The 20747-nt window shown below is 45.9% G+C and overlaps 2 protein-coding genes across 9 annotated transcripts in view; both read right to left on the reverse strand.

Annotated features, from left to right (window-relative positions):
• Window positions 1–16885, reverse strand: part of SRSF4 (serine and arginine rich splicing factor 4) — a 30220-nt gene extending 13335 nt beyond the window's left edge. Inside the window, exons 1-3 of one of the 8 annotated variants that reach the window (XM_032605559.1) lie at window positions 15809–16885; window positions 1853–2036; window positions 1010–1184 (exon numbers count right to left, since the gene is read on the reverse strand). Coding sequence is in view for 2 of the 8 variants with exons in the window: in XM_032605039.1 (XP_032460930.1) it covers window positions 12284–12390 (107 nt within the window). In the remaining 6 variants the exon portion in view is untranslated. Of the gene's footprint in view, window positions 1–1009; window positions 12054–12283; window positions 12613–15808 lie in introns of those variants that run through there. The other 7 variants (XM_032605380.1, XM_032605296.1, XM_032605039.1 and 4 more) reach the window with 7 other exon arrangements.
• Window positions 16886–19433: 2548 nt separating this feature from the next.
• The window catches only part of MECR (mitochondrial trans-2-enoyl-CoA reductase), a 30748-nt gene continuing 29434 nt past the window's right edge, over window positions 19434–20747 (reverse strand). Inside the window, exon 10 of the mRNA XM_032605686.1 lies at window positions 19434–19814. Coding sequence (XP_032461577.1) covers window positions 19657–19814 — 158 coding nt within the window. The 3' untranslated portion in view covers window positions 19434–19656. The remainder of the gene's footprint in view (window positions 19815–20747) is intronic.

A 20747-nucleotide genomic window follows, 5' to 3' on the forward strand; every position in this document is an offset into this window, starting at 1 on the left:
CTATTAAAAACAACCATCTTTCAGTAATTCTAGTATGAGAATGAAGAAGATGAAGGAATTCAGGAGAATGAATCTACGACAAATTAATAAATCCCTCTAAGGTAGGGACTGATAAAAACCAAACCAAACCAAAACCCCACCAATATGCCTCCTCTGGCTTGACTCCCAGATGTTGTATCTTTCAACCTTTCTCTCTACACCTATGTGAAAGAACAAAAAGCATGGCCTATTAAATGTAAATTTTTTCAATTAAAAGAAAAACTCCTTTCTTGAATGTTTCTCTGCTATTGCCTTTTCCCACTCTTTTCCTCTAGATCACATTTAATCCCAACAAATTTAGTCAAAAAATGATGGCCGAGGAATTACTGCCATTTTCTAAGAAAAGTGGGCACCATGATTCTTACCAACTATAGATAGGTATTCTGGATACCACAAACAAAAGCCACGTTGAATTACGTGGGCTGTTCTCAACTTTAGTCCATTCTTATACCACTGCCAAGTGTGCTGGTCTTCCTCATTCAACAGCTGATGTACTGCTCAGACTATCAGTCAGAACTCTGAAATTCTAGAACTGGAATGACATGTTTTTAAAACTAAAGTACTCCAAGACTTCAATTTTCAAAATGTTAATCACACTTTTTCACCCAAGAAAAGTTACCACCTGAGGTTGTGTTGTTGCTGAATAGTCTTCCCCTGATCTAATAACCTACACCAATGGTCCCAAATACCACGCTGTATGTCCTACTAAAGAGGCTGGGGAGTTATCTCACCCCTCCAGGAATGGCTTAGGGCCATCTCCGTCTTCCAAACATCTTCACTGAACAGGGCATGACTAAGGGGGTGCGCACCACCAGCTGACTGACGGGGCGTGGGGACGAGGAGCGAGGGAAAGCAAGCCTCCATGCGTGTGCCTGCTGTCACCCGCCAGTACTGCTTACCGCCGGGGCACGCCTTGGATGTTCTCTCTATAAGAAAAATTTGCCCCTTTCCACGGTGGATCTCTGCTCACCTTTGTCCTAAAACTGTGCCACATGCTTTTCTTTGTATGTGGACATGACAGTCCTCAGCCAACCATCAGCAGGATGTGAGTTTTGTTTTCCCAATGTGGTGAGCCATTCCCACATTCACTCATTTTCCTTGCAAGAACCGAACCTCTCCATGGCTGGTCAGGATTAGGGATGTTGCTGTAGCCAAGGAAAAATTTTCATCTGTTGAAGTTAACCCATGGGGTGGCTTGAACCCTGAAACTAGGGTCAACAGCAATGTACTTTAAGGGCAGAGCCCTTAAATCTACCCTGAAAGAAACGGCATTCAGTGAACAGGAATCAAACAGCTCTCTTTCAAAGCACTCAGTGTTGATCCTAGGCTTCAGCCAGCTTGTGTTATGAGGTGAAAAAAGTTAGGGCACACTAACAGGATAGTAATAAAAAATGGAAGTTCTCGCTCTCTGCATAAAGTGCTTGGTAAACTGCAGAAAGACACTTCTGCAACCAACTCTCTAGTGCTCAGGTGAGGCCAACTCAGAGAATGCTTGTGAGTGACAACCATGTAAGTGCCCCCAATTCCAACGGTCTGCAAAATTCCAGGGAAGCAGTGGTCAGGCCCTCAAAGTAGAATTAACCAATGTCACATTCACTGCTCTGAGTCACGGATTATGGTTGCAATTTGACTATCCCAGTAACCGAGGGTTGTTTATAACCCACCACTAGGAGCTCCTACCACACGAAGTGGGTTCCTGAGATCCTTTTTATCCTGAGACAGGAAGGAGGCTGCTCTGGGCATTCCGGCCTCCCTCTCCTTGGCCTCAGGAGGGAGGGCCATCACGGCCACCCGTGGAAGGTGGATGACTTACCCGTGCTCACTGAGTGGCAGAGCTGGGGTGCGGCTTCAGGGCTCACCAGTACCCAGTCTGGGGCTCTTTTCGCGTCGGCAAACTGGCAGTTCCCGCACACCAAGGGCTCTCTGCTTAGAGCTAGTGTGGATTCCTGGTCTGCAAACGTTGGCCACAGCTCAGTCTGCACTTGATCTTTCCCCACCTTCAAAGAAGAAAACCTACCTCATGATTCCTCTCTTCTCGGTCCCCTGACCACCTGATTCACTCCTAAAAACACTGTCATTGCCTTTGGCTGTTCTTCTCTGGTTGCCCACTCAGTGCGCTGCCTAGTTTTACAGTGTGCTCTTTCTGCTGGGCCCCCAGGGCGGTCTCTTCCTGTGTGATCACCTGCCTTCGTTCAAGAATATGGCTATTTTTACTTAGTCAACTTGTCTCTTTAAATGAAGTGGGGAAAGTCTGCTGCTTTATCATTCTTTTGCTCAGAGGTCTAAACTGACTCCTAAAGATCTTTGTTGATGCCATTCTCTGAACCTGGAATGCCTTGATTACGCAAGGTGAATCACAGCAACCATCTTCCATAGACTTGAGAATTCTCTTTCATGAAGTCTCAGAAACTTGCGGACTCTAAGCGTCTTAGCACGGTCTTTAGCATTAGCACTTCTATTCATTTTGTGTTTTACATGATAATGTTTTGGTGACCTTTCAAGCCTTGTTCTTTTTCGCTTGTGCTTATCCTCTCATTTGATTATGAGCTCTTTAATATTAACAAAGGCTAATATTTAGAACAGTGCCTGGCACACAGTAAATAATTCACCTATAATATTTCACTCATTCCTCATATCATATGCGAAGAATGCACTGCTGCTGCTGCTACTGCTACTACTCCCATTTTACAACGAGAAAAATGAGACTGGGAGAGGCTAAGCAACTGGCTTGTAGTCAAGGCGCTCCTAAGCGGTATAGCTGGATTAGAACCCAGGTCCATCTGACTCCAAAACCCAAGCTCTTAACCACAAGGTCACAGTGCCTTTGTAAAGGCAGCTGTTTCTTTTCTCCCACAGTCCTGAGCACAATCCTTTGAAATTCAACAAATGCTGCTGCTTGACTTGATAATCTAACCTTAGATAAGCCAGGCTGTATTAACGTTTTTTGATACAGCTGGGTCAATTCTCCAGAGGAAAAAAGAAATTGATCTTGGGGCAGGTGAAGCACCCCTAAGCTTGGAGTATGTGACAACCAGGTTACTTTCACTCGTCTTTTGGTTCCCATTAGCCAGTGTCAGCCATCTGGTCCTTCCGAAAACATGTGTGGGTTCAGAACATAACAGACTAGAAGAATAGAGGAAAAATAAGATTATTCTGTGCAATCCCCATTCTGGAGGCCCCATATTAACCCCTGGAATCTGTCTTTGGTTTTAAGGCTCAGCAAAAATTAGACCAGCATAGAGATGATGGAAGGTTTGGCCTAGAGGTGGTAGATGTGAATGGATATTGACAGTATTATGTATTTAAGAATGCATTTAATTAGTTTTGTAAGGAATGGTGACCGGGACCAAAAAATATAAGCATGAATGGTGTGGGAAAAAAATGGATGAGAAATCAAAGAATGCTATAAAGTTTACAGACTTTCAATTATACAAAGATTATGGCAGCAACCAGAAAAGTACTTTGCAGATGACAGCCATCTATGATCTGATTTAACTCCAAACCACTATTAACATGACTACTCTAGCCCACCAGGACTCTTTCCCTTTTCAAAATCCTTTACAATAATGTTCACAACTCTGAGATTTACTGATAATCTCATAGATGAAGAAATGAACGCTTACAGCAGTTAAGTAAAGGCTACCCAACACCTGGGATTCTTCAACCCTAGGTCCTAACCTAAAATCAACACTCCAACACCATGTTCTACTATCTCCACACCAGTGGAAAGAAGTGGTCCACAGAGCAAACAGTTTGAGAAACACAAGCTCTAGCACAGAAAATCAGTTACATCAAATTATATGCTGTGGAAGACAAATGCCCACATGAATATTAGCATCTTATGAGAAATATTAAATGGCAAGAAATACCATTTCTGCATCTGATGTGTACTAATACCAGTAAGTTGTGAACATCCTCTAAGCTAATAGTGGAACCAAACCTGTATGTCAGTTATCAAAATTTTAGCACCAGTCTAGGAAAATAGAGAAAGATAACAAATCATTAAGAAAATACCAGCCCATCTCTGAAGGAATATTCACATACTGGAGTGAGGAAAAGAGAACAGAAACAATCATTATTCTAAAAACTAAGTGATAATACAAAATTCCTTCAGAAAGCAGGAGCAAGAGAGGAATCTGTACCAATTTCAAATCTAGTCTTACTCTGTAACTGGTCTATGGGCCTATTTGCCATTTTGTTTCAACTATCCAAAAGCCTTTCAAAAATGAACTAAGCAAATTCACTTTTACTAGGCTGCTACCATATTTCTATCCTATAAAATGGGACTACCCGCAGGAAGCAACATACTTGCAAATAGTTTGTGGATCAAACTATCACAACTATAACCCCTCTGTCATAATGAAGTGTTTCACTGTGACCTTTTAAAGTCAACAGGGCTGCTTTCCTTAAAGGGGAGCAAACATAATCATACCCGTGTATATTTCAATTTTCTGACACTTATCCACACTAAGGGTAAAGGAAATTAAAAGGTCTCACAAGAAAAGAGATCAACTATTCCCTGATGACACACTAAAGCTCATGAAGACTCAATCACAAATTAAAAACAATTTTAAAAAACTCAAGAGATGAAAGTCATATTGCTAATTTAGAATAAAACTCCTAGAACGTAAGATACAATCACTGTTACTTGTAGTTAATGAAGTAAAGGTGTACACTCAGCAGACAACACTACCTGATTCCACACCAAAGCTACAAACAAAACCAGTTTGTACTTACCTCTAAAACCACACTATAGGCAGGGTAACAGGTGTTAAAGCCTCTTAGAAATTATGCCTCTTGGGACCATCTTGGCTGTTTCCATGTCCCTCATAACCACCCCACAGTCCCTGTTTCTTTTTCTTTTTGGTTAAAGATGCCACTCCCCATGCTATTTCTTGGGGATGCCCTTCCCTTGAAAATCAGTCATTTAATTCACTTTATATTTTAATGGATGTTTCAAATTCCTTAAACATTAATGGATCAATAGCTTCATTTCATCCACATGAAATAACTTTTCTCAAAGTCAGTTCATCTGGTCTGTGGCTCCTGACCCCTCACCCAAGCCTCCTGCTCACCTCTTTCACTCCTGATGGCTGAATTCAAACCTCCCTCCTCCAGTTTCCCCCTCTCTAGGCCCTGGAGGTCTGTGTTCATGGAGGCCCCCATCCGGCATCCAGGAACAAGACACGGCTGGGGCCCTGGCGGAGGGCCCGTTAAGTGGCTCTTCAGGCATCATGTGCAGTTCCAGAACCTCTAGACTTTCATCTCAACCCACAGGAAAGGTCATGTAGGGCACTTCCTCAAAATACAGGTGTGCAAGTCCAGGGCACAATCCATCCCTCACCTTCAGGATACTCCAAGACCAGACAGCCCTAGCTATGACAACAGGACAGAGACTGTTCACTGCATTTACTTGCATAGATCCTACCCTGGTCAGCCATCACAAAGCTGATACCACCCTTCAGCTCTGCAGAGTAGCCTGTGGAGAATCAGTAGCAGTCTCTGTCTGGGGCCAACGTCATAAAAAAAATAGCACCTGTCTCACTTTTGGCAGTAACTTGGCAGCTTGTTGGAAGCCTCTGCAGAGAGACTAAGGACTTCAGGCTGTGGAACCTGAACTACCTTCTCACCCTTGGAGGCAAGCCCCAAAGGATAGGAATGAATCGTCTGGAAGGAAACAGCACGAGAGCAACTTTGGCTGACACCACCCATGCTCTATCTGGTATGTGAATAAGAAAGATCTTCAGTTTTCGGAGTTGTCAATAACTCATTTTGTAACCTTGGCCCTGTCATTTAATCCCCCGTGCCTCAGTTTCCCCGTCAGTACAAACTAGAGACAACACTTATTTTAAAATTTCAGTGTTAGCTTACAAACTTATAAATACCACCCCCAATAGTATTCTCTCAGATGCTTGGAGCACCTTTCTTCCGAGGATCTCAAAATACAATTTGCGGGCTTCTCTGCTGGCGCAGTGGTTGAGAGTCCACCTGCCGATGCAGGGGAAATGGGTTCACGCCCCGGTCTGGGAGGATCCCACATGCCATGGAGCGGCTGGGCCCGTGAGCCATGGCCGCTGAGCCTGCGCGTCTGGAGCCTGCGCTCCGCAACGGGAGAGGCCACAGCAGTGAGAGGCCTGTGTACCGCAAAAACAACAACAACAAAAAAAAACAACAACAAAAAACCAATTTGCTGTTTAGGTTACTTCGATGTATCCAAAAATACCATGAACCCAAACCACATTTTATCTAGTCTACATCCTGTGCCTACCTTTTAAGAAGGGAAAAATACTTCACGTGGCCCTTTTATTCATGATACATCAATAAGGAAGGGAGGAGCAAGCTATTAAACTGAGGAATAGGGATTTTAAATGACTTGGCCAAATAATTACAGATGATGTTTATTCTTATCACAAACTGACTGGGAAACCAGGAACAAGGAGTGGAAGTCTCAAGCCAGGGCAGTTTAAGGTGGCAACATTTGGTCAAACTGTAGCACGGTATGGTTTCTTGGCAATGACTTTTCAAAATGACAGAAATTTAAAAATTACCCATGGCTTAAGAAAAAAAGTAACATACCTAAAATATTTTGGGGGGAGGTATGTTGACCTCAGCAAGAGACTTCAGTACAAAAACAACTTGGTCACATTTGTAAGTTACATTTGATACTATGAATAAAACAATGACAGAATGCGACTTAATCCACAGCCCTGTTTCTCATGATTTCTTATTTGTTTAAGAAAAAGTTCTTGGTTAAAACACCTGAAACCATTTCACCTGTTAAATTAGCAAAGACTCTAAACAGTACGGCCGGCTCAGTGGTGACGAGGCTGCCATGATGGGCGTGCTCATGCACTGCTGGTATAAGTGTAACTGGCACAGCTTTGCAGGACATGTGGCTATACGCATCAAGAGCTTTCAAAGTGTTCACTCCTACTGTGACACATGAATTTTACTTCATAGAATCCGTCCTAAGGAATGACTAAAATGCAAACAAAGTTTTTTGCACGTGATATCCATCACAAGGTTATACAGAACAGCAAGAATTGAGAGATAGCCTAGGAGGAATGGTTGGGTAAATCATGATATAGCCATACAATGGATTTTATGCAGCCCTAAATGATGTTTATGAGAAAGATTTTATGTAACAGAAAAAATCTATGAGAAAAATTAAGCAGAAAAAGTGGGACATAAAATTGCACATAAGACCTTGTCTATGTTAAAAGGATTCTTAATGATACCTCTTTTCTACTTTCTGCTGTTGGTATTGTCTAAATTATCTACAACGCACCTGTATTTATTTTCTAATCAGTCAAAAAGTTATTTTCTAAAAAAAGTTCTCGAACCTGTTATGCTTGGTAGGCTAAACAGATAAGGCTTAAAGGCTGCAAGACAACTTCCTAATATATATTTTTAGACGTTCTAATTAAAAAGTCATAATATTAAAAAATTATGATCAAGAGTAGTTGAGAATTCAGAAAAATAGGAACTCTTAAATACAGCAGGTGAAAATATAAACAAATACCATGGAAACCAAAAGGTAGCAAAAGTTAAAAATGTGTACACTCAGCTCTCCATATCCTGGGTTGGTTGAACCCGTGGGTGTGGAGGGACGACTATGGGACTTGGGCATCCGTAGACTTGGGTATCTGCAGTGGGTCCTGGAACCAATCCTGTGATTATACTGAGGGACAGCTATATACACTCTGACTCCAAAGTCCATTTTCGGGAATCTGCCCTAAGATTTACATAAAGGATATTTGCCACAGTGTTATATACGTGTAAAATAGTGGAAAACCAAAGACAACCGCAATGTCTTGCAACATGGTTTTGCTTATGTACATTAAATAGTATTTATATGTGGGAATACTATGTAGCCCTTAAGAATTAGGTTGTGGAAGAACACTTAACGACAAAAGGATCAGGCTGTTAGGTAGAAGCTGGTTACAAAACAGAACGTACAGTACGAATCCAATGTGAAAAAGGGGGGCGGGGAGGCTTAAGAAGTGCATACACCTGTGTGTGGAAAAAGACAAAGTCTCAAAGTGCAGGTACTGTCATCTTTCATTTTTTGTCCTCTATATTTAAAAAAATGTACAATAAATATGTACAATTTTTATAATCAGAAATAAATACATACTATTTTGAAATGTTACACAGATTAAGTATGGGCTTTTTTCTTTTTTTTTTGGCCACACCACGCAGCTTGCAGGATCTTAGTTCCCTGACCCGGGATTGAACCCGGGTCCTCAGCAGTGAAAGCACAGAGTCCTAACCACTGGACTGTCAGGGAGTTCCCAAGAATGGGCTTTTAATACTAAACTACCAGTTCAATTAACCAGAAACCAATAACCTGGAACATCAATTATATTTCCCTTATTGCCTCTTTAAAAGACAAGAAGAAAAACAAGCTCGCATCAAGGATTCAGTCAAAAGAGAAAATCTCTTTGTAGGTTCTGGGGTTGGCAGAGATTCATCCCAGTATCTCAGGCCTAACAGTGCCCTACAGTGCTCAGGGACAAAAAGAACAACGACTTGACTCACTGAAAGCCATAACATATTTAAAATATTAACTAAGGGGTATCTTCTACTTGAAGGAATTTAAAACAGAGGGTGAAAACAAAAAACTTCTTGGTAATACTTAGATATCATGAAAATCCAACTACACAGACCAGGACACCCCTGAAAATTCTGGCTGTTCACAATTTCACTGTCTGTAATATGAAACAAAGGTTCTGAAATTTATAGCCAAGTTTCCCTGGAGAGCTTTAATTCACACATTTAACCAACTAAAACAAAAAACCAAAACCCCCCCAACCCTCAATGGTTTGGGGGTTTACCTGTCCAGCTACTAGGCAAAAATAATCTTAGGATGTGATATGTTTCATTCATTGACTAAAATATGGCAAAATTAAAATATAAAGATCTGAGACCAAAACCACAATATTTTGTGGCAAAAGTACTGTACTTAAAAAAAAAATCTACATTTTACATGAAAAAAGTGATTTACTAATAAAAAAGAAAGCTCACAGAATTCACAAATAATCAAAGACAGCAAAAGTTACCACAGAGTTGGAAGGCTGCAAACAGCTGCTAATATTGTTGCTTCCTTGACCCCTGGCCCACCGTGGCTCTTGCTGGCGTTAGTGTGGCCCATACAAATGGAGGAGACCAGAGGGGATCTGGAGTGGCCTATGCTGTCGTGGGAGATTTATGTCATGTTCGTGGTCCCAAACTAAACCATCCTTCCAGGAGTTCTCTAAAACTAAAGCAATCTAGATTAGGGTTACCTGGTACAATAAAAGCAGGCAATACACTACTGCATACATCTCCCTTCTCCTAATCCCAAGAGGGTCCATAAAATGTTCTCTTGGATACTAAATCTCCTTTGGAGAGCTCATCTGCTGCCTCATTTGGTCAACTTTCTATTATACCACTGCTTTATGCCTACTTCATTAATTCAGAACTTTACCTACAACCCTTCAGCTCAATATAGCTACTGTCTACTGATAAATCTCACTTCCACAAATTTGAACTCTTCAGCAATTCTTCAAAGCCCTAACCATCCAAAATCTTTTGAGTTTCAGTTACTAATAATCACAATCCAGATATGTTAAAAAGGCTTCTCAAGGGGCTCTACTATCCTTCCTATGTTTCCAGGACTATATAAGCTTACACATGTTGCTAAATTATGCCATCCTTTCAAACTCCTCTGTGCTACTGCCATCTAATCCGGTCAATTGCTTGAAATACATCTATATACCATTGGTCCTTTGTTCAGAAGTCATTTTCCTCTGCAATGATTCCTGAATGCTACCAGGAGGTGCACCTGTTTGGTGACTGTCACACCTGCCTTCAAATCCCTAAAATGACTTCCCATTCTTCATTCCCTTGACTTTCAATCACAGATTTCATGCATATCATGGTTTAGCAGCACAACTGTAAAAATGAATAGTTCCCCAAGAGACCCACGTATTTAGGGTCCTGGAAGGATCGATCAATTCTTCCTCTTAGATCACCATTTCTCAGGTTGCTCAATTATTCCCTCCAGAGCATTTGAACTCCTATCCATGATTTTGAATGTCTAGTGTAAAATCTTACAGTTGTTTCTGATTTATGTTGTTAAACTTCTAGATCATTCATGAGACTCAATCCAAGCTAGACTGTTTATTATATCTCAAAATTCTTCCTTATTCTACCATCACCAGTTATGACATACACTATTCCCAGACACTTCAAGCCCCAGTCAATCCACACTTCAAAGCCTATTTCAGACAAACCATTCCAAGTTTCACTTCGTGAGTTTAAATTGAGAGCAAGCATTGCTTAACTCGAAGTGTATGTTATAACCACAAGCACTTAATTCACTCAAGGGCAGAACTGGTTTTCTGCCTCCTCCCTTCATTTAGCACAGTAGAGGCATCTTGTCGGTTATCAACATATTTGTTCCATTAATTAGCTTTCCTATTAACATCAACATCATTTCCTGCTATCACTGGAGTAACCTTAGAGAACAGACCTCACCAAATACGCTTCGTGTTACTAAACACTTAAGCTAAGATGTCTCCTTATGATCAAGGTCAAATCCCTTTGATTATAGCTACCATTTACAGCTATGAGCCAAATGCTTTACAACTATTATCTCTAATCTTCCTTTTCCTGGTGGATGAGGAAACTCAGAATCAGAGAAGTAACTTGCCCATAGGTAGTAAGTGGTGAAGCTACGATTTGACCCAGGCCTGTTTGCTTTCAAAACCCATGCTTTCCCCACAAAATTTACTGTCAACTTAATTGGGCTCTGAAGAAAACTGGGAGTTTGAACTTGATTGTTCAGACATATGATATGTATCACAAGAACATCCCCCTGCCCACTTTATCTAGTATGTTTAAGAACTGAAAGCTCTATTGAACAAAATGAGTAACTTCCTAAACCTTCTACTCTAAAAGAAATCAGCATTCATAATAAACACTTGATGGAGGACATTTTCCTTAGTAAGAAGGTGATCCTTCCTAACAATCAATTTGAAATGACTTGTTAAAATTTTAAACTCAGCCAACAGTTTGAATACATTGTAGCTTCCAATTTTTCTCAAATGCTCAACCTAGGTATCTTTTATAACTTCTCAAGTGTTAGTTGCTAGTATTACATTAGGGAGTAAACTCTAGCTATATCAGACCTGTTGCAAAGTAGATCTTAAAAAAAAAAAAAAGCCAAGAGTTCTTCTAACAGCCAAGGTTTAGTACCCTAAAATGCTTCCCCCGCTCCTTTTATTTTTTTATATCCATGTCTTTGAAGTCCTACCTAACATTTCCCGGTTCTCACAGTTTTCCCCGTAGAATATCTTCTCCAGGGCTGACTCCTCATGCTTCCCCTGAAACTTGTAGCCCCTGCGGGCCCTGCTCTACCAAAGTAGATTAGGAATACAAGTAACAGACCATACCCGGGTGGGTAGTAAGTTAGCAATTTCCTAAACTGTAGGTCTCCGTCTACATCAACTAGTTGACTGGTCACGGTGGCCACTATTCTCTAACAAATTCTACGACAAAACAATTTTTTGGCAAGTTGGAGAACGGAAACCCCAGCATGGAAACTCTGTACGCAGTCTTGAAGATAGCAGGCTAAGACTTTAATTTACCCTTGTAGAGGGAACGGTGAAGGCTTTCAGCACCGCAAGCCGATACTTTCGAAACCGTCCCTAGACTACTCAAACTAGAGTCTCCCGCCCAAAAAAGTGTAGCACATGGCAAGTCTAAAAAGGGCGTCCCTTCAGAGCTCCAGTCCCCGGGAGAGATGCGTTGTGACCATCTGATCCATTAGACTGGGGAAGAGGTGAAAAGGGAGGAGGAAATCTGTTTGTTTCCAGCAGCCCTCAGAGCGGGAAAGGTCGGTCTCTACTGAAGATGAACCAGGCTCCGGCTCCAGCGCCTGGGAAGGAAAAACCCAGGCCTCCCCGGAGCCCTGGAGCTGTGCCCTCCCTCCCAGCGCCCCAATCCCACTCAGGTTTTCCTTCTTCCCGTCCCACTCAGAGCCTCACCATCGCTCCCATTATCCCTCCACCACCCCCACCCGCGCAGGCGCAGTGGGAACCGGGGCCTACCCGCGCCCCCGAGGCGCCGCGACTATGGCGGAGCCGGAGCAGGCCGGCAGCTCCGCGCGGGGTAGCCGTCCCACTCCCGTCGCCGCGGCCTCCCCGCCACCGCCGGGGCCCCGTCCCCACCCGGCAGGCCCCTCTTCCGTCCTCCTCACCCGTTCTTCAGATCCACTTCCAGGATCTTCCCGTAGCCCTTAAAGAAGCGCTCCACATCGCGCTCCCGGGCCTGGTAGCTCAGGCGGCCGATGTACACCCGTGGCATCCCGGCAACAGCTTCGGCGGCGGCGGCTTGGCCTGGCCCCAGCCCCCCTAGGCGGCGGCCGGCGAAGCGAAAGCGCGGCGACGGCGGCGGCGGCAACGGGCGGGCGGCGGGACGGACGCAGCCGAACCCGGCGACGTACGCGAGCACGCAGCTCGCGAGCACGCGCCTCCAGCCTCCCCCGCCCTTCCCGCAAGAGGAGGGTAACGGAAGGGAGCGCGCGTTCGCTTCCCACCCTGCCGGGGCTTGCCGGGGGGCGCGCCGGCGCGGGGCGGGGCCAGGTGATCGACAAGCGGCGCGGGCGGTGCGGGGGCCTTCAGTCTCCGGGCACGTTCTCTCGCGAGCTTGGCGCGCAGCGCCTGCGCCGCCGTCCGTAGCCCGTTGGCTTTCCTCCTTCCCCCCGGAAGTGTCCGCACCTCTCCCATAGCTCTTCGAATATTTCTGCTTTTGTCCTTTGATCCGGGAGTGGTTTCGACTTTAGATTTGGAATTAAACCTGGCTTCTAACCGTCTAAGTATCTGACCTTGGTGTCGTTACGCGCCTCCCTTTTGAGCCTCGTTTGTCTTCTCTGTAAATGGGGGATAGTAATTCCAGCCTTCCAGCGTTGCTTTGAGAATTATAGGCGTACTGTCCCCAGCACATCTTAAGTGCCCAATAAAGTAACGCCAGTATTACTTTAAAAATAGGATGAGGGCTTTCCTGGTGGTGCAGTGGTGGAGAGTCCGCCTGCCCATGCAGGGGACGCGGGTTCGTGCCCCGGTCCGGGAGGATCCCACGTGCCGCGGAGCGGTTGGGTCCATGAGCCATGGCCGCTGGGCCTGCGCGTCCGGAGCCTGTGCTCCATAACGGGAGAGGCCGCAACAGTGAGAGGCCCGCGAACAGCAAAAAAAAAAAAAAAAATAGTATGACTTGCTTCAGTGGAAGCATTGTGGAAAGTGGAGAAGGCTGGAACTTTGGAGCTAGATTAGGCTTGGCACTGGCTAAATTAACTGGACCAACTTAACCTATTTTCTTTTAAATCTCTTTTCTAGCTTGTAAAATTAGAAAAATTTATCCCATCTCAATGGACTACAGGGTAACTAAAAGTATATGTGGAAGGGTTTGGAACAGTATCTGGAACATGGTAGGAGCTCGATAAATATTGGCTCCCTTCTCACTAACCCAGTTTACCTGGAACCACAAAGGAGTTTTCTTTGCTGTTTTTACTTTAAAAATTATATGTTGAACGGATAATTCATTAACTGGTTTAAATGATATACAGTGAAACGTCTTCCCGTCTCTGTCCTCTGGCGGCCTAGAGGCAGACAATATAATCTGTTTCTTAAATGTCCTTTCAGAGGTTTTACACATGTAAAGCAAATGGTGGTGGTGTACTATACATACAGTTCTGCACTAAGTATAATTTGAAAATCATTCCATTAGAGTACAAAAGGAGCTTCCTCAGGACTATTTTATGGCTCACAATATGCCATTTTATACACAGTAATTCCTTTAATCAGTGCCCTAGGAAAGGACGTTGAGATAGATTGAAACCTTTTGTTTTAACAGCTTCACTGAGTAACTTTGTATATATACATATATGGAGGATCTATTCCTAGAAGTAGAATAGCTGGGTCAAAGGGTGTGGGCAAACATAGTTCTGATAGATATTGCTCAATTTTCCACAAGCACCTGTTTTTCCATCTCCTCATCAACACGTTATGAAACTTTATGATCGTTGTCAATCTGATAGCTGAAAAATGGTATCTTGGGATAATTTAATTTGCAGTTATGTTAAGTGGAGTGAGCCTCGTATGTTTAAGACACATATTTTCCTTTGTTTACATCTTTTGCCCATTTTTCTTATTCATAGGAGCTATCTATGTATTAGGAAAATTAGCTCTTTGTCAAATGAGTTGCAAATATTTTTTCCCAGTGTGTCATGCAAAAACATTGTATGTTTATGGGATCAAATTTATCCTTTATTTTTCTTTGATTCTGGATTATGTGTTGTAGTTTGAAAGGCCTTCCTCACTCTGAGGTTAAAAAAAATTTTTTTTTTTTAAAACCCTCCCCTGGACACTTCCCGGTGGTCCAGTGGCTAAGACTCTGCGCTCCCAATACAGGGGGCCCAGGTTCGATCCCTGGTCAGGAAACTAGATCCCACATGCATGCCGCAACTAAAGATTCCGCATGCCACAGCTAAGATGTGGTGCAGATAGATAAATAAATCCACGATGCAAGGAAGATCCCGCATGCTGCAACTAAAAAAAGACCCCTCGTGCTGCAAATAAAACCGGGCGTAGCCAAACAAACAAAACCTCCCATGGTTTATTCTGTTACTTTAAGAACTGATTTTTATGCTGCAGTCCTGATCTGTTTGGTATTTTGTAAAGTGTGAGGATCATAGTACCTATATTATGAAGAACCAGTGCTAAACTTGGCTGTTAAATAACCTACTCAACCCATTGTACAGATGGGAAAGAACCCTACCCACCGAAATACCCGTCTCCAAAACCTGCTCCTCTTCTGGAGCTTGCTAACTCAGGGAGTGGCACCTCCCTCCAGGAAGGTGCCAAAGTTCCACCTTCACGCACCTCATTCACTCTGTCTTGTTGATTCTTCCTTCTAAAGATTCACGAATCCACTCACTTCACTCCCACTTAACTAAGCCAGTTCAGGCCTTGTCAAATTGTTCACACATCAGGGCTTTAACATGCTGCTCCCCCTGCCTGCAACATGGCTGACTTCTTATTCAGGACTCAGACCTTCCTTGCCCACCTTCTCTCAAGTACTCCCCGTCACTATGATATCACTTTATTTTTTCTTTCACAGCACTTGCTACACTCTGTAATTACCTCATTTATTCACTTGTTCACTGTCTTTCTCCTCCACTAGAATGTAAGCTTCCTGGTATCATGGGCCATGATTTTTGGCTTCTGCTGTAAACCTGGCACTTCTGACAGTGCTTTTCACATATCGGGTGTTCAAACTATTTGCCAAATTAATAAGTGAATGAGTTCTCACCTGGATTACTTCAGTGGCCTCCTGCTTCTTTTTCTCATGCTTTCCCGTGAGACACAGACTCAGGGAAATTCTGAGTGACGTGTCAATTATTACTGAACAAAATCAAGGAGTCCTGAGAAAAGAGGGAGCTCAAAGGCCAGCTGTGGGGCCAGAGGAACTGGGGTTGCCTGGCATGCTGACCAGACAGGGTCAGGGGACCTGGCTTCTGGTGCCAGCTTGCTTCCTGGTATGTGACCTTGAGCAGCTCACTTCCTCTCTCAGCATCTTCCTCTTCTGAAAAGTGGTGATATTAAAACCTCAATGACACAGGGAAGTTGTAAAAATCAAATGCAGGTAGGTGTGGAAGTGCCCGTACACTGTAAAGGGTCAGGGACATAGGGCAAGCTTTCTTCCCTCTCAGAGGGTGCTAACTCACCTGCGGGTGGGCCCTCTGTCTTCCCGGGATCTTCCTGCCTTCAGATGCAGGCAGATGCTGTGCCAGGACTGAGTTTCTCTTCTTCCACCATTTCCTCCAGCTGCCCAAGCTGGGCCCAGCGTCCTACCCAGGGCATGGTACCTGCCAATAAGCATGGGGCTGGCGGGAGCTGCTGACAGCTTCCAGGTACCAGGGCAGAGATGCCTGGCACACACAGGTTAATGCAAGAACCTCTTTCTTCTGGGCATCGGTTTTTTCCCTGAGGAAAGCAGGGTTAATTGGTGTCCCAAGACACCAGACAGTCATTAATATTATGACAGTGGCTGTAGGCAGTTGAAGGGTGGATGATTCCAGAAGACAACAGGGAGAGCCAGTCATGAAGCCTCAGGGCTTCAGGTGCACCCAAGCTTTGGTTTAGGAGGTCATGCCTGTTTGTCCTCCTTTGGTCTCCTGGAGCCAGAGTTCCTCCTTCAGCCACTTAAAAAGTATATTGTTTACTTAGTGGGCCCGAAGAGCTGTCCCAACTCCACAGAGAGATTATTCAGCCTGAAAATTAAAAACAATCTCCTGTACTCGTTAAGTAGGGAAGCGATGATCCATCTTAAGTCAGATTCCCTTTTGACATTGTTTTGCCTCAGGCTCCTTTCCTCTGCTGGCCTCATTAAATGTTGATAATCCCTATGTGGTCTTCAAAATTTAGGGAGACTTTACTTATCTGGGAATTTCTTATCTCTTTCTTTAGTGCCTCCCTTCTCCAAATTGTCCCCCCAGATTGCTGCCAGAGGGATTTTTCTGAACCACAGTTCTGATCTTCTGGCTCAGAAATCTTTTGTTCCCTACTGCCAGTAGGGTGAAGTCCAAATTCCTTAGCTGGGAATCACACACTGCCACAATTCAGACTGTGATTTTGTGAAATTTTCAGCTTCAGATGGATTGATAGGATTTCAATATAAATTAAATCATAGAATATGTATCGTTTATGATTAGGTTCAGAGAAAGCCCAAACACTAGGGGCTTAAATAACACAGAAGCTTATTTCTCAAGTCCTCAGGTGGGCAGTCACCGTTTCTGGGTCTCAGGGATCCAGTCTCCTTTGATCTTGTTGCTGTCCCATTCTCAACATGGTCAAAGATGGCTGTGCAAATTCCATGTTTGTATCCCAGCCAGGAGGAAGGTGAAAGGGGAAGGAAAGGGTACAGGATGGATGCCAGCTATATTTTAAAGAGGTTCCTAAGAAATGGACACCTAGAACCTCTGCTTACATCACATGGGCCAGATCTTGTCAGCTGCGAGGGAGGCAGGGAAACACTGTTTATTCCAGCCCACCATGTGCCCGCCTAAGAGTCATCAGTTTTTTGTTTTTTTTTTTGCGGTACACGGGCCTCTCACCGTTGTGACCTCTCCCGTTGCGGAGCACATGCTCCGGACGCGCAGGCTCAGCGGCCATGGCTCACGGGCCCAGCCGCTCTGCGGCACGTGGGATCTTCCTGGACCGGGGCACGAACCCGTGTCCCCTGCATCGGCAGGTGGACTCTCAACCACTGCGCCACCTGGGAAGCCCCATCAGTTTTAATTCTTAGCAACAGAATGGTATTTGGGGAAAACGAGAAGCTTCTGACATAAATGTTCTGCCTCTATAACTTAGCCTGGTCCCTTAGTCTGTAATGCTTGTCTCCCTCCCCTGCCTGAGAAAATATTATCATCCTTTAAAGCCCAACGTCAGCTCCAGCTCCAGGGACTTCCCTGGCGGTCCAGTGGTTAAGACTCTGTGCTCCCAATGCAAGCGCCATGATTTCGATCCCTGTTCGGGGAACTAAGATCCCTCATGCCAAACGGAGCAGACAAAAAAAAAAAAAAAAAAAAAAAATCGGCTCCAGACCCCCAGAGGTACTATTCCCAGGACACTCTGCACACCCCCGAGGTCTCTAACCGTGATGTGGTGCTATGAACCTTCCTCCCACCTGTCTGCCCACTCTGAGTCTCTACCAGGGGCCCGATCCTTCTCCATGGCTGCAGGCTCATCACATCCCCTAAGCCCAACCTTGTGGAGTCCCCCTGCAGAACCTAATCCTAACTTGCACTCCTGTAGGCTTTGGGCAGCCTCCCACTCCCTCTCAGACTTTCTGCACTTTCCCCCATTGACCAACTGCACAAATCATCCATCCCACTAACCTTGAGGATACAGAACGGGAGGGACTTGGGTGAGCTGCGGCTGATTCTGAGCCCAGGTGTACAAGGTGGCAAATCTTACCCAGAGGGCACCTGTAGACCTTTCCCAGCCCCAGGATGAAGGCGAGTCCTTTTCTCCAGAGGACACACAAGATGCTCCCGAAGACAAGAGGATGATGCCGGGGCCCAGGTATGTGCTGGCATGTAACTAGCCTTCAGAGCCAGTTTTCCACATAACTCCACTGCCTAAAATCCCTCAGTGCCTCCCCCATGTCTTGGGGGCAAGTCCTGAGCCTTCCTGCTGCCCACTGCTCCCATCTCAGTCTTTCATACTCCCCCCACGTCCTAGGCAGCAGCTCTACTTGCCTGTGGGCAGTTCCCCGACTGCTAGGCTCTCCAGGTCTTGCCAGACTCTCACGAGTGCTGTTGGCTTTGCTTGGTACACCTTCTCCTCCTGGGCCTTAAGATTGGCTGTGAAAGCCTTGGCTGGCCTCCCTTCCTCTGGGAGGCCTTCCTTAAACCCTCAGGCAGAGCTGCTGTGTTGCCACGGCCCTCCGAACACCTCCGTATCAGCGGCCTCATGAGTATGCTGTGCACTAACTAGGCTTAGCTACTTGCGGGCCAGCCCCACGTCACTCACGGGCAGCCCTGGCCTCAGGCACATGCTAGGCTCTCAGTAAGTCCCCCCGCAGTGAGGCTCTAGAGCTCAGCGACAGAGGGCCAGGTGATGAGGGAGACACCCCAAAGCCTCTGGTTCTTTGCTTTGAGTGAGTGGATCATGAAGCAAACACCAAAAACTCACATAGTGTCCAACTCTTCTCTTTGTCTGAATAAAGCTACTCATTTTTCAGGGCCCACTTTCAAGCTTCACCTCAGGGAGGCCTAGGACAGGACCTTGTTAGGCGCTCACAGCACACTCATCACTATGGTAACTGTCATGGGACCAGTGGTTTGATGCGGGGTTTCTCAACAGCGGCACTGTGGATGTTTGGGCTCACTAGGCACTAGTAGCACCCCCTCAATTATGATAACCGCAGTGTCCCCTGGGAGTAAAATGAGCTCAGGCTGAGAACCATTGGTGTAACATCTATCTCCCCAGTTAGAATGGAAGTTCCATGAGGATGGTCCAGGCACCTGAGACCCCGTTTCCTTGGTTTCTCGGCCTGGCATTCACTCCTCTGTGGAGCTGATCCTCCCCCTGTCCCAGCTTGAGCCGAAGGCCACCTGAGAGTGAGTCAAACCTTCCTTTTTAGAAGATTCTCCTCTGTGGGCTTGGAGGGCTTGAGGGCAGAGATCTGTTTTACCGGCTTTTGTACCTGCCAGCCCCGCCAAGGCTTTGCTTTCAGGGCGGTCAGGAAGTGATGGCTGGAGGACAGGTGGAGGGTGGGCAAGGGGGGCTTCTAGTGCTGGGAGATGGCAAGGGATGGTCCTTCTTATTAGGGGTGACTTCTGTTGGTTTTTGTTTGTTTGTTTTTTTAAGAAGTTCGGACTTTATTAGATACCCGGAGGCTGGCCCCAGGGAAAGCCTTGGCTGGCCTCCCAATTCTCCGCCTCAGAAGCGACAGTGGGGAGAGGAGCAGCCTGCGGAAGGCGGAGGGGCCCCAAGTGGGGGGCCCAAAACCAGTCCTGCTGGTCCGTCTCCCCTCCCACTTGGCTCCGGCTCCTCTGGGATTATCACATCACATGGTGAGGATCTGCTTGGAAGACACGAAAGGCTGCATGGACGCTTCTAAGGCACGCTGGTAGTCCTGCAGTGGGACCTCGGAGCAGGCAGGGGCCGTGAGCTGGCCTCGGTGGATGAGATCGCACAGCGTGAGGATCAGCTCCTTGAACTGGTCTGTGGGAGGTTGGAGGGTGTCAGACGGGGGAGCAACCGCAGGGCTCGGTGAGGGGACATGCGGGCTTCCCCTGCTGGCAGGAGATGGTGCTGGGCTCCAGGGAAGCCTCGAGAGCCCTGGGCTTGGCCAGGGACACGGCGGCCGCTGTGGAGGCGGCCTGGGGCCCGCCTGTGCCCAGGACAGTGAGGGCCAGGGTGGGGACAGAAGCACGGGGAGCAGCCCCAGGAGCTGACGGGCAGGCAGAGTGGTGCTGTGATGGCTCAGACCCACAGGACCTGACTGGGTGTAGCGGGGAGTCCTGAATGGTGGGAGGGCGGAATCACTCAGAGGGGCAGAAGCCAGAAGAGGCATGGGGAGGGGGTGGGTGGTGCCTGGCACACCAACAGATGTGGAACAGAGGAGCTCTGCTCAGGGAAAAGAGCCTTCCCTGAGAGCCCAGGCTCCCTCAGAACTGCACCAGCAGAAGCCACCAACGTCCCCTCCCGGGCTTGCCTCCCACTAAGGACCCAATATAGTAGAGGAAGATGAGAAGTGAAGGCCTTGGCTGAGAAGTACTTTTTCATAGACATCCATTCATTCAACATTCAAATTGAATCGTATCCCCTGCTTAAAACACTTCAGTGCTTCCCATTTCCCTTTAAGATCGAGCCTGAGCTCCTTAAAGAGGATTATAAGGCCTTTTGTAATCTGGCCACAACCTATCTGTCCGGCTTCCCACTCTCTACTGGGCTTTAACACATGCTATTTTCTCTGCTTGGAACAGCCCCTCAGACGACCACTTCCCTCCCCATCACGGGGATAACTCCACGCCATTCCTCAGCTCAGCCTGGGGCCGTGGTCCCAATCTGGGGGCCAGTCCTCCAGGAGAGGAAGAACAGTGTGCTGGCTCGGGTTCTGGAGTCAGAGAGACTGGCTGTTCACATCCTGGCTGC

This window comes from Phocoena sinus, chromosome 1 (genome assembly GCF_008692025.1).
Source record: "Phocoena sinus isolate mPhoSin1 chromosome 1, mPhoSin1.pri, whole genome shotgun sequence".
In the NCBI taxonomy this organism is placed as follows: domain Eukaryota; kingdom Metazoa; phylum Chordata; class Mammalia; order Artiodactyla; family Phocoenidae; genus Phocoena; species Phocoena sinus.